The sequence below is a fragment of the Balaenoptera borealis genome, assembly GCF_965194805.1.
Source record: "Balaenoptera borealis genome assembly, chromosome: 20".
Taxonomy (NCBI): Eukaryota; Metazoa; Chordata; class Mammalia; order Artiodactyla; family Balaenopteridae; genus Balaenoptera; species Balaenoptera borealis.
This window is the reverse complement of record NC_138879.1, coordinates 2,094,645-2,107,644: the sequence shown is the minus strand read 5'-3', so window position 1 is coordinate 2,107,644 and position 13,000 is coordinate 2,094,645. Positions and strand designations below refer to the sequence as shown.

The 13,000-nt window shown below is 53.7% G+C and overlaps 1 protein-coding gene across 5 annotated transcripts in view; it reads left to right on the top strand.

Annotated features, from left to right (window-relative positions):
* Positions 1-10,748, top strand: part of FAM20A (FAM20A golgi associated secretory pathway pseudokinase) — a 51,768-nt gene extending 41,020 nt beyond the window's left edge. The window contains exons 4-12 of one of the 5 annotated variants that reach the window (XR_014238125.1): positions 294-372; positions 4,471-4,563; positions 5,886-6,001; positions 6,515-6,695; positions 7,630-7,739; positions 8,236-8,317; positions 8,830-8,889; positions 9,837-10,091; positions 10,186-10,325. Coding sequence is in view for 1 of the 5 variants with exons in the window: in XM_082370438.1 (XP_082226564.1) it covers positions 294-372; positions 4,471-4,563; positions 5,886-6,001; positions 6,515-6,695; positions 7,630-7,739; positions 8,236-8,317; positions 8,830-8,889; positions 10,155-10,407 (974 nt within the window). In the remaining 4 variants the exon portion in view is untranslated. Of the gene's footprint in view, positions 1-293; positions 373-4,470; positions 4,564-5,885; positions 6,002-6,514; positions 6,696-7,629; positions 7,740-8,235; positions 8,318-8,829; positions 8,958-9,078; positions 9,213-9,292; positions 9,522-9,836; positions 10,092-10,154 lie in introns of those variants that run through there. The other 4 variants (XR_014238126.1, XR_014238127.1, XR_014238128.1 and 1 more) reach the window with 4 other exon arrangements.
* Positions 10,749-13,000: the final 2,252 nt, after the last annotated feature.

Genomic DNA, 13,000 nt, shown 5'->3' with positions numbered 1-13,000 from the left:
TTAGGAAAACATCCTTTGGGGTTTTCAGCGAGTGTCCCTCTGGGGAAAGCTGCACTGTCTTGCCCTTTCCCTGTAACAGCAGAGGAAGTTTTGTCTTGAGTCCCCGGACACACTCTCCACGGCCTGACCCGATGAACTGTACCCTGCCGGCTCTGAGAGCAAATCCTGCCCTTTAGGGTCTCAAGGAAGAAGGGCGAGGAGAAGCAATGGGCTGGGTTTACTGAATGAGGAAATGATCACAGCCCGGAGCTTGGGCCCAGAAGCATCGCTAACTCCCCCTTCTCCCCAAACAGTCGTGAAGCCCAGCGGGGTCCACCTCAAACTGGTTCTGAGGTTCTCGGACTTCGGGAAGGCCATGTTCAAACCTATGAGGTAAGTGAGTGCTTCCCTCACCTCCATATGCACAGCTGTGGCAGCCCTGGGGGAGTTCTGGCCAAAAATGAATAAAGGTGGTCTAAGCCAAGCATTTATAGACTCTCTTTGGGGCCATCTGCACAAGCATACAGCTGTTTTGGTGATAATGATTCAAAATAGTAAGAGCTGGGTCTTTGCTAGTATTTCTGCTACACACTTGACATGCATTGTGCCTTTGGATCATCAACTATCTTTTGAGTCGGGGACTGCTAATAATGTCCACTTTATGGATGAAGACACTGAGGCCGGGAGAGGCCAGCTCGCCCCAACCTCCCAGCTGCAAGCAGTGGAAGCAGGATTCAAACCAGGCAGCTGGACTTCCAGATTCACACTCTACCTCCAGAAATGAGCCTCGCTTTTTTCCAGGGCTAGGACCCTCAAAAAGGTTAGAGGTATCTACATAATAATACTTGTTTTGATTGAAAAACTAGACCATGAAGAAAGGCTCCCCTGAAGCCAATCACACTTTTTTTTAAATTTTATGTATTTATTTTTTATACAGCAGGTTCTTATTAGTTATCTATTTTATACATATTAGTGTATATATGTCAATCCCAATCTCCCAGTTCATCCCACCACCATCACCCCCCTCCCCGCTTTCCCCCCTTGGTGTCCATACGTTTGTTCTCTACAGCCAATCACACTTTTAAATTAATTTCTATTTTATTCGTAACAACAGCAAACACATGCCTTTAAAATTTTGTAGTGTGTCTATGTGGGTGAAATAATATGTATTCAATCTATGGACAGAGCTTGGTGTGCGTATGGGTTCCTGGCCCCCAAAGGGTCTGCAGCAGAGGTTTGAGATTCCTGAATCAGGAATGGTTCCCTGGACACGACACGCCCAAGAGAAAATGGCCCAGGAGGGGTCCCGTTACCCAAGTCATGCTTTCTGCCAGAAGGCACGGTCTTCCGGTGGAATCCCATTCGGCTGACTTAGATTCCAAAACTTCCGTCAACGGAGAGGCATACTGAAGGCCCTGTAGGTGGGTCTGATGGTCGAATGAGCACTAAATAAAGAGTCTTAGCTCTGATCCCTGCACTGCCCTAGCAAAAACCCTTATTAAGCACTAAGCACTTACATACTTAGGCATATAAAGTACTAAGGAGAGCTTTATAATACATCAGCTGTGCGTTGAATCACTTGGGAAGCCTTGAAAAACCCCGATGCCTGAATCCCACCCTCAGGGGGTCCAATAGGATTGGTCTGGGGGCCCCCTCTAATCCCAAGGCAAGGACAGTCTTGAAAACCACTGCCACACGAGGAGATCCTCCATTTTTCCATGTGAAAATCCAAAAATCTAGTTATTTGGTCAATTTAAATATATAACGATATATTGGGAGATTGGGATTGACATATATACACCAATATGTATAAAACAGATAACTAATAAGAACCTGCTGTATTAAAAAGAAATAAAATTCAAAAAAGAAAAGAAACGGAGTACTACAAAATAAATAAATAAATATATAATGATGTACAGGAAACAAGGGAATGTCTGCCTGTATTTAATTTACCGATGAAGAAAAATCTCATCATATAAAACAATACCGAGATTTGGAAATATTGCTTCCCCCCCACCCCAGTCTCACATGTCACTCGTCCAAAATTTTTGACATTGGTCCTCAGCATCGCTGGAGTCGAGTTTGGGGTCAATGTTAAACCCATGTTAAATTCTGCCCTGTCACCACCAGCAGCCTGTTTTAACCAGTTCAGTCAGGTAATAAAAGCAGCATCTCAGCTGAATGAATCTGTCCCAAACAAAATAAAGAAATTGAGAGGGAGCCCTTGAATATGGAAAGACTCCCTTTTCTGAGGGACAGTTTGGGGTGGGGGGGGTCTCATCTTATATTCAAGCCTATCAAGTACTAAAAAGAACTGTGTTCCTTTTAAAAGAGAGTGACAGCTTTGCACACACAGGGCAATCAGCCCAGGTCCAGAAGCAGGCACAAGATTCTTGGGTGCCACTCAGCTGAACACAGAGCCACCGTCGTGTTTGGGCCACTGGAGAGTTTTAAATGATCGTTATGGTTAGTCGTACATGTTTAATGTAGAGTCCTAACTGAGCATCAGTTAGAGAGGAAGCAGAAGGAACACTGATGTAGAAACACGAGACGTTAAAGAGAAGCGTCAAAATAATGATAAATCTGCAAATTCACCATTTATTGCCAGATCCACCAATTGCGTTCTCTGAGAAAAATTCATATGTGGCACATTAAGATGTCTGTAATTTTTTAAAACTGGAAGCTAATGGAAAGTGGATGAGCTCTATTTGGGGGAGGAAAAACTACTCACACTTGTAGTGTTTTATTTGCAAGAAAGCCCATGAAGTAACGGCCTGAAATCTCTTCTCTGCCTTGTCAATTATGAACAAAACGCAAAAAGTGCTCAACTGAACCAGCTGTCTCCCTGAGTATAATGCAAAAGCTTCCAACATTAGGTCACAAAAGCCATTTGATCTATGCTCACGCCATAACACAAAGTTTAATCTGCATTTTCTAAAATTTAGTCCCAAGCCACATTATCATTTTAAAATGTATTTCTTGAAAAAGCATGCATTTTTTTTCTACAAGTAAACAGCATTTGTCCCTTTTTAAAAAAGGAAAGTAGAAATTTATCTTTGGGTAGTACAAATTATGACCACAAAGATTATACTTTTAATGTAATATAATTCAATGGATGCAATAAGAAATACATCTGTGCTCTCAAGCTTTGGGAAGTACCAACGTAAAGGAGAAATGATTTTCAAATTTAAAATCATGCCTAAATATGCCATACAAAAATGAAGAAATGATGGTTTAGAAAATGCTAAAGGGCACCCCAGAGATTGTGTATTCTCTCTTTTTTTTTTATTTTTATTTTTTCTTTACCTTTTTTTTTTTTTCCTGGCCAGGGGTTAAACCCGTGGGTCGCAGCAGTGAAAGTGCCGAGTCCTAAACACTGGACCGCCAGGGAATTCCCAGACTGTGTATTCTTACATAGAGAATTCAGGAATGCAAACGAGCTGGGGACACACGGACAGTCCTTGCTGGCCTGGACATTCGGCCATGCTCTAAGCAGCCCTGGGTCAGGCCTGGGCTGTACTCTAAGTGTGGCGGCACCTTTCAAAGGAGAGTGCCCGCTCCGGACAGCCCCCTGCCGTGGTTTCCAGGACTGGCTGGTGTTTGGGACGAAGCGCCCGTCACTGTTTCCATTTCGGGCGCCACGCACTTACAGCTCATTACACAACATTACGCTGATTTACATTCACGTTGCTTTCGCAGCCCTCGTGCAGCCCCGCACGGTGGATTATAAAATTATTCGAAGATCATCCTTCTTCCAAGGATTATCAGCACTGAGGCCAGTCAACCTGGGCCCAGCAGCCGGGATGCCCTTCATATTACTGGGAGGCACCTAAACGTACATAGCCAGCCGGCCCTTCATGACCAGGCAGGATGGTGCTTTGCAGGAATCTAGTAGGGATTCTTTACTGTATATAAGTACATATCCTCTGCATTAGCCTCCCTTCAATCTCTGGCAGGACCCGCTCTCACGACCCAGGTGAGGTGCCTCTGAGTAGACGGTCGATGCACAGACCCAGAACTTTTCGCTCTTCCGTGTCAGTCATGCTAAATCGCACCTGTAGGGCACTTTTCCTTTTATAAAGTTCTGTCTCGTGCCCCACCTCTCTTAATCCTTGGCCCCCGGGTGTACACAACCTCTGGTGTGTTAGCCAGTGCCCTGCCTTCTGTGTCTCTGCGGAAGAGTGGATTTCTTCCCTCCAACCACTGGGCTTTTCAGAGAATCAGCGGCCGTCACCAGAGCTGCTCGAGAAGGAGGCTTGGCACCGGGGGGCCTCCAGGATGGTCCGCGTCTTGCAAGAAGCCTCGCTCCTCCCGCCTGCGGGTCTCCCCAGCCGAGGGAGCCACGGGCTGTTCCTGATGTGCTGTCCCATCATCCGTGCCTCGCTGAAAAGCATAAAGGCGTGTCTTCCTTTCTGTCTGGTCATGAGTGTCAGCTCTTTTCTCAGGCCCCCAGCTGAGGTCTGAGTCCGGGGCGTGATTCCTTCCTTCTAGACAGCTGCGAGATGAAGAGACGCCCGAGGACTTCTTCTACTTCATTGATTTTCAGAGACACAACGCTGAGATTGCAGCTTTCCACCTGGACAGGTAGGGTCTGGCCCCAGGGAGGCGGCGCTGACTGCAGAGGCCAATCCCCAGAGGGCGCCCCAGGGAGACACTGCCCCCCCCCCCGACTTCTTCCTGGCACTTCATCTTCTTCGTGGGTCCCAACACCTTCAAACCCAACACGACCCATCCAACCCCATGGATCGAAAATCACAAGGCCTTTTTTGTTATTTATTTATTTTATTTATTTTTGGCTGTGTTGGGTCTTTGTTGCTGCGCGCGGGCTTTCTCTAGTTGCGGTGCGGGGGCCTCTCACTGCGGTGGCTTCTCTTGTTGCGGAGCACGGGCTCTAGGCTCACGGGCTTCAGTAGTTGTGACTCGTGGGCTCAGTAGTTGTGGCTCGTGGGCTCAGTAGTTGTGGCTCACGGGCTCAATAGTTGCAGCTCACGGGCTCTAGGGCGCGCAGGCTCAGTAGTTGTGGTTTACGGGCTTAGCTGCTCCACGGCATGTGGGACCTTCCCAGAGCAGGGATCGAACCCGTGTCCCCTGCATCGGCAGGCGGATTCTTCACCACTGCACCACCAGGGAAGCCCCACAAGCCCTTTTATTGTATGTAATGAAAAGAGTCACTTAGTAAGAAAACTAACCCTGCCAGACTGCCCAAGCTACACCTGAACCTGACGTTGTGATTTGGCTCTAGTTTCCTGCCCTGAAAGTGGGGAGAATGTGCCCACGGCCATTTCCCCAAAGGGTCTCAAGGTCACGATACTAAAAGGTGAGAGCACCTTCCTCAGTTTCCTAGCTCCCTCTGTTTGCCTGTCATTGCTACTAGAGGTGTGGTCTGGGGACCAGCAGCCTGGCCACCCCCTCGGAGCTCTTCAGAAATGCAGACTCTCAGCCTCACCCTGGACCCACTGACTCAGAGCTGCATCTGAACAAGATCGCGGGTGACTCATGTGCACATTGGAGCCTGAGAAGCACTGAGCTAGGACACAGCTTGGAGGGCGGAAGCTTTGCCCAGGAGGCCTCATGGGATAAGGATTCCTTTCCTACCCCATCTCCCAGCCCCTTAGATGCAGGCTTGCCCTCGGCACGGTCAGCTCTGCACTGCGGAGACCCCCGCCCTCGGCTGGGTGTGGTCAGAAGGCCAGTCCATTTCTTTCTCTTTTTTCTTTTTTTTTTTTTTTTGGATCCTGCCGCTTGGCTTGAGGGCAGGATCTTAGTTCCCCGACCAGGGATCGAAGCCGTGCCCTCTGCAGTGGAAGCACGGAGTCCTAACCACTGGACCGCCAGGGAATTCGCAGCAGGTCCATTTCTAATGGGCGATCATTCCCCAGATCTGAACTGGGCTCCCCCTCTTTCAGGATTCTGGACTTCCGACGGGTACCACCGACCGTAGGGAGGCTAGTCAATGTCACCAAGGAAATCCTGGAGGTCACCAAGAATGAAATCCTGCAGAGTGTTTTCTTTATCTCTCCAGGTAGGCTTCTGGCCAAAGCAACACTCTGGGTCTAAGAATGTGGTTGGCCAGTGTGGTCTGACCTCCTGCTGGTGGCCCCATCCCCTATCAGGCGGCTACATGCTGCCATCAGACACTCGCACCCTGGGCCACCTGGGCATCACACAAGGTGACGTGGGGATGGGAGACGGCTGGACATGAGACGCTCACCACCCTGGGCCCTGAACTCTGATGCTGGCCGCCCCCGAGTCAGATGCCACCCATCCGAACGAAGGCCGGGCTGGCCGCGTGGGCGCAATGCAGCGAGGCTGCCGCCACACTGTCTCTACTCTGAGACATTTGCGAGCTGGTCCCCAGGATGTTCAGTTTAACAGCATCCACAAGCCCCTACGTCGGGAAGAGGTCTGTTTTCTTCTTCCCCGGCCTTTTCCCCCCGAGCCGTGGGTTCTGGGTTTCCCTTCCCGCCTCATGGATTTCGTGGGGCAGGAGGACGGCGTGCGTCCTCCTCTTACTGAGCTCCTTCTCTGCCTCTAGCCAGCAACGTGTGTTTCTTCGCCAAGTGCCCGTACCTGTGCAAGACGGAGTACGCCGTGTGCGGCAACCCGCACCTGCTGGAGGGCTCGCTGTCTGCGTTCCTGCCGTCCCTCAACCTGGCCCCCCGGCTGTCCGTCCCCAGCCCCTGGATCCGCTCCTACTCGCTGGTGGGCAAAGAGGAGTGAGTGGGCCCCTGGACCAAGGACCTGCTCGCCTGGCTCGGGGAGCCCTGACGCTGCCTCGGTCCTCCTCTGCCTCGTCTCCCGTGGGGCCCGCTGTCCGTTCCGTCCCTTTACTTCACGCGTTTGGTTATAAAGAGCCCACTGCGTACCCAGCACTAGATGCTGGGGGAGACAGAAAGGACAGACCAGGGCTGTGCCTTCAAGAAGCTCTGCGGTCCAGCGGGGCGGCAGACGGTGGCCAGGCTGTGGGAACGCAGTACCCACCTGCTGTCCCGCAGAGATGCCCACGGGGAGGCCGCGGGAGGGACCGGGCCTGCTGAGCCCACGCCGTGAAGCCGAGACCTCACGGTTGCTCCCCAGGGCGTGGCACACTCCCGGGCACAGGGCAGGTCCTCAGTTAATACGAGGCGACTGAATGAATGGGCTCGTTGATCCAGACACCCCAACCGTGGTGGGAAGAGGAGTAACCGGGCCAGAATCTCTGGGGGATGTGACAGATCCTTAGGGACTCGTGAAGGCTGAGGAAGACCCCCCCCCCAGACGAAAAGGGACCTGGGGGCACTCTCGGCGGAGGAGCCCATGTGGCAGAGAAATGGCAGAGGATGGCTGGCAGGGGCGCTGCGAGCAGCTTGGGAGAGTGGAGGGCCAGCGCCCGAGAGGCTGGGCGGGGGGCCGCAGAGGGAGCAGGTGCCCCCCTGGCACACGGGCAGTACAGCGCCCAGCCGGGCAGGCGCTCGGGAAACGCGCAGAGAACGGGCCCCAGCCGTTCTGGCCCAGCGAGTCCGCGGCTCCGGCGGGTCCTTGCCCAGGTCCTTGCCCAGGTCCTCCGGGGGGCGCCTGCCGCCAGCGGCCCGGGCAGGACCGGGGGGCCTGGATGCGGGCGCGGACGCCTTGCCGCCCGGCTTCTGCAGCCCAGGTCCTCTTCTCCCCCAGGTGGGAGGTCAACCCTCTTTACTGCGACACGGTGAAGCAGGTCTACCCGCACAGCGGCAGCGGCCGTCTCCTCAACATCATCGACATGGCCATCTTCGACTTCCTGACGGGTGGGTGCTGCCCGCGGGGCTCGGCCGGGCGGGGACCCTGGTGGCCTGGGCCACCGGCCTCAGTAACGTCGCGCCACCCACGGGCTCCAAGTGGTAGAGGCCCCGGGGACAGGAGCGAGCGGGCCGCCCTCGGGAGGGGACGTCACTGTGAGGGCGGGGACGCAGCTGCCCGAGAGGCCGGGCTCCGCTCCGGCCGGGGGGCTGCGGGGAGGCGCCCAGGGCAGGCGCGCCAGGAAGGCGGCCGTGCGCCCCGGGAGGCGGCCCGTGTGCTTCTGGAGCCCGGGCCGCGCCTGAGCGGGGGCGCCGGGGCAAAGCCCCCGAGTGGCCAGCAGCTCACACCGGCTCTGCCCGCCTGCCGGGCTCCCTCCTGCTCCCTCCGCGATGCCACCGGCCACGCTGGGGGCGCCACAGCTGGCGGCCGGGCTCCGGCTCCGGCCTCCGTGCCCCGCGGGGCTCACGGGGCGGGAGCCCGCGCCCACGCCTCCCTCCTCCACAGGAAACATGGACCGGCACCACTACGAGACGTTCAGCAAATTTGGGGACGACGGCTTCCTGATTCACCTCGACAACGCCAGGGGGTGAGCGTGCCCACGGCCCTTCTCCGGCGGCGCCGCCGTGCAGCGGCCCAGGGGCGGCGGGCCCGAGCCAGGGCCTCCGCGGTCGCGTCCCGTCCGCTCCGGGCCCTGCGGGCCCCGCTTCCTCTGCTCTTGATCTCGGCTGAGCGCCGCCTGACTCTCCTCCAGCCTGAGCGCGCTAGGAAGCGGACCCACGTTTTCCGTAACTCACCCCACGCTCCCCTCCCGGAGACCCAGCGCGCGGCTCACCCTCGTGCTCGGCCTTGGCCTCTGCGGCCGGTGAATAAAGGAACGGACGGACGCTTGCTTTTGCCAGCTGTGGACGGAGGCTCTTGTGACCTGATGGAGGAGAAGGGCTGGAGAGGCAGCCGCCGTGACCCCTGGCATTTTACCCCAAGCTGGGATTCAGAAACGGCAGAGGGGGAGGCAGGAGGAAGCACTGAGGCGGGAGGTGGTGCCCGCCGCCCCCCGCCGCCCCCGGCGCCCCCGTGAAAGCCTGTCTCTCCTCCCCGCAGGTTCGGACGGCACTCCCACGACGAAATCTCCATCCTCTCGCCGCTCTCGCAGTGCTGCCGGTGAGCTTTCCGTTCAGGGACGGGTCACAGCTGTGACACTTCGTCCTGCTTGCCACCAAGCTGCGCAGGTCTGCATCCGTTTTCACTGCCCGAGGATGCGGGTGGGTGGAATGACAGGCACGACCTCGTTCCTTATGCTACAACCACAGAACCGCCCCCAGCACTTCGCACACCCTCATCTCTCAGCAGATGACTTAGGATCTAATCTTTTAAAACCTCTCGGTCGCCCGCTTTAATAACACACTCAGATCATCACTCACTTTCCGAAGAGCCCCGCGGCCCCTGACAGGACTAACCAGAACTCTGCTGCGCCCCGCACTCACGTGAGCGCATAAGTGTGACTGCCTGATCGCCGGCCAAGCAAAATCAAAATCCTGACTGAAGTCCCATGAACTCATGTCAGGTTAGAGGAAGTACTCAGGCCCCTGCCTGGCCAACACTTCTCCAGAGAATCTCTGCCCTGCTTCTACACCTCTCCGGTGTTGCAGCCGAGCTGGTCAAGATGGCCCACCTGCACAGCTGCAGGGTCCGGAGCTAATTAGAAATATGTGGTCCACACGTAGCAGAACGGTCTCTATTTCCAGCTGGAAAACTCAGAGCAGAGCTGGAACTCTCTTTCTCCACTTCTTGGGGTAACTGACGTGTGCCTCCCTCCCTATCCCCTTCCTCTCCTCCCGAGTAGGAAAGGCAGGAGTTGTGTATGACGATGCGTGGACACCTAAGCTGCTTACACATCTGAGTCCAAGTCACATTCCCACATAAAAAGAAATCAAACTCCTAAAGGCAAGGTTGGCCCTACCCCACTTCCATCCCTGATTTTAGAATCTGACACAGAGAAATCAGAATTACAAAGTCGAGCAGAAACAACTTGGAACCCAGCGGTACCCGCGGCCTCTGAGACGGCACACGTCTTCACCATTTCACCTACTGGAAGCTTCTCTCGTTAGCTTTCAGTGTCCTTGAGAAGTCACTATTACATGGCACTTCTGTCCGGGTTCCCCGAGGAGCATCCGATGCTGTGGCGTCACAGCTGTTAGAGCACAGATGCTTGGCGGGGCGACTCGGGCAAGAACCGCGAAGTCCTAGCCGTCACCCTTCATCCACTCCCTTCTTACCGGGTTTGCACTAAAACGCGCCTGAGAAGACACTGGGGGCCAAGGCTCTCCAGACGTCAGCCCCCAGCACTGTCGGCGGGGAAGGAAGTAAGTTCGAGAAGTTTCTTTCTTTGCGTTTACTTACCTGGTCCCCTGACTTTGTCCTTCCAGAATAAAAAGGAAAACACTCTCGCACCTGCAGCTGCTGGCCCGAGCCGACTACAGACTCAGCGACGTAATGAGGGAGTCACTGCTGCAAGACCAGCTCACCCCTGTGCTCACAGAGCCGCACCTCCTCGCCCTGGATCGCAGACTCCAGACTGTCCTCAGGACCGTGCGGGGCTGTATAGAGGCCCACGGAGAGCGCAGCGTCGTGGCCAACGGCCCCACGGGACAGTCGGCCCCCGACTCCGGCCCCAGCTAGGGGCTGGACGAGTCCAACCTCGGAAACTACGCCTGGAGCCCGCGGTGGACTCTGGGGTGTGGACCACAGTGTCCTCGCGGGCCCCGGCCAGGCTGGGGCCTGGGTCAGGAGCTCAGGAAGCAGGCAGGGCACTGGGATGATTCCCAAAGAGCAAAAGAAGTGGGACCCACTGCACTTTCCTCCCTGGAGCACTGCCCTGGCTCCTTCTCTCCCCAGAAGCTCTGCTTCAAGGCCACACACCACCTGCTGAGCCCACTGGGAAATCTGGACGCGGGACCGGCCTGGAAGCCTGGTTCCCGGGAGAGAGCATTAACTGTCACAAATAAAATGACGGGACATCAGGTGGACACGCCCAGGTCTTTATTAGATCTACACGGATAATTCCCGACCCAGATTAATAAACACCTGGCATCTCACAAGCAGACCAAAAAAAAACACCTAAATATGGTAACTCTCCAACTGGTTCAAAGTAGTCTGCACACTTTCTATTCATATTCTAAGCACTGTGGCCCAGTCTGAACACAATAATCCCTACTGACTGGTCCTAAAGTAATTTCTCAGAAGCGTTATTACAAGAGGTGAAAATAACATAGGGATTTGCTCAGAGTACCAGAAAAGGGATATTTCAATCCGAAGAGTAAACATCAATTGAAATAACATCAAGGCTGTCAAAGCTAGCATCCAGTAACAACAGAAGGCAAAACAAGGGTGGCCCTGAAGGTGGGACAGCAGAAGAATGGGTCCAGCAGGCACATGAGCCTGCACTGAGACAGCAGAACAGCCAGGGCCGACCAGGGCCCACCAGTGACAGCCCTCCTTCCCCTAAGATTCAGGAATTGTCCCCCACCCATCCCCAAGAGGAGCAAGGCTATCTGGAGAAGTCTGACATTCTGGGTGCCACTCCCCTCCACCGCTCACTCAGAAAGGACTAAGTCAAGTTTACTTTCCAAGCCTCCCTCAAAAGTGGGCATCTCAGGGGTTTCCTGTCTCTTCAGCCTCCTCCCTGCTGACCTGCTCGTGTCTGAATAGGAGGCTGTTTCTTATTCAACAATCCATGAAAACACACGGGATAGGCGTGTATTCACATTAATCACTCAGCAAGTAAAAACGGCTGATTTCATCAGCTCAGCTTTTCTGGTACAGGCCAGAGGCACAAATACCAGTACGAGTGGGGTGGGAAGAAGCTGTCGCTAAAGTGGGTATCGGGTCAAGATGCCTCTAGACGTCATCCAAGACCTCTGACGTGTGCCCAGAGACAGAGGTTCCTCTGGCCCACCCTGGCTCCCCCCATTACTCGTACACTGCCCCGAACCTATGTCCCCATGATACTAACATCACTTCCATTCACGGAGCTCCTTCTCCATGTGCGAAAATCAAACGCAGGCTTCCAATCCTCCCCGACAGGCAGAATCCCTGACCCCCAGTGTACCTCCAAGAAAACTAAGGCTCAGGAAGGTTAACTAAAATCACGCAACTTAATGATTCAAAACTATCCCAAAGCGTTCTTTCCACTGTAACACAAAAACTCAACAGTAACTCACCCAATTTATGAAGTTGTATTCGTTGGCTTTAAAACAAAAATCAGTCTTTAATAGAGGAATCTTAATCCCAGAGCCTTGCGTTACTTTGGTGTCTCTACTGCCGCTCAGGGCTTCCCACTTCACAAACGGTTTCTTCTACTTCAAGCCTACATTTCCTTTTGGAGGGGGAGCCAGGTAATTACACACAGTGGGACGAGAGGAAAATATTCAGGCAAAGGTGTTCAAAGACTTGCACAAAATGGTCTGAAATTCCAAACTGCAGAGCCTCAGGAAGTTAAGTCCAGTTCCACCTTAACCCAGCCTCTTCTGTGACAACGGACTAGTTTTCAGATGGCCTATAATAAAAATGCTGGCGTCCTTTACAGACTGAGAGTAACAGAACCGAGTTTGACCACAGTATGTCGCGTACCTAGATATCTCATTATTCACCCATTCATTACTTTTTCACTAATACCAAAATTAAGCCTCTACCATTTGTCAAAAATACCAGAAAGCAAAAGACCCCAGTCTTAGAACTATCAAGTTCTTCCAACACGTTCATTTTGGACCACTGTTCAATATTCCACGACATAAAAACTCTCCTGTCTCTATGTAAGAACTTTTCATGTTTAGTTTTAGCAAACTAAAAAATGAAAGGGAACGGACAGCCCACGAGCTGGTGGAGGAAGGGGTCTGGAGGAACTCACTTAGCCTCCCCCAAAGTCAGGAGGACAATCTGAGTCTGAAGATGGTAAAAAGGGTAGTTGATTCTCTTATCTGTGGTAGTTTTATGGTTGATGAGGTCACCAAGGACACGGAATTGGCGGAGACAACCATCTGCCCCTAGAAGAAATACAGGGTAGTAGGTTCCTGTGCGCTGAGCCTCTGGTGACATTTCTGTCAACCAACCAATAACGATCTCGAGTCCTGTGTTACGGTGTGTTGAAGACACCTCAGTTAGCATCCACTGCTGCTTCACGGACCCTGAGCTCGGCCAACGGCGCTACCGCTCACGCCTGGGAGAAGCTGGCTCACACACACCCCTCTAGAGACACGCCACCGCCTTCTCGCCC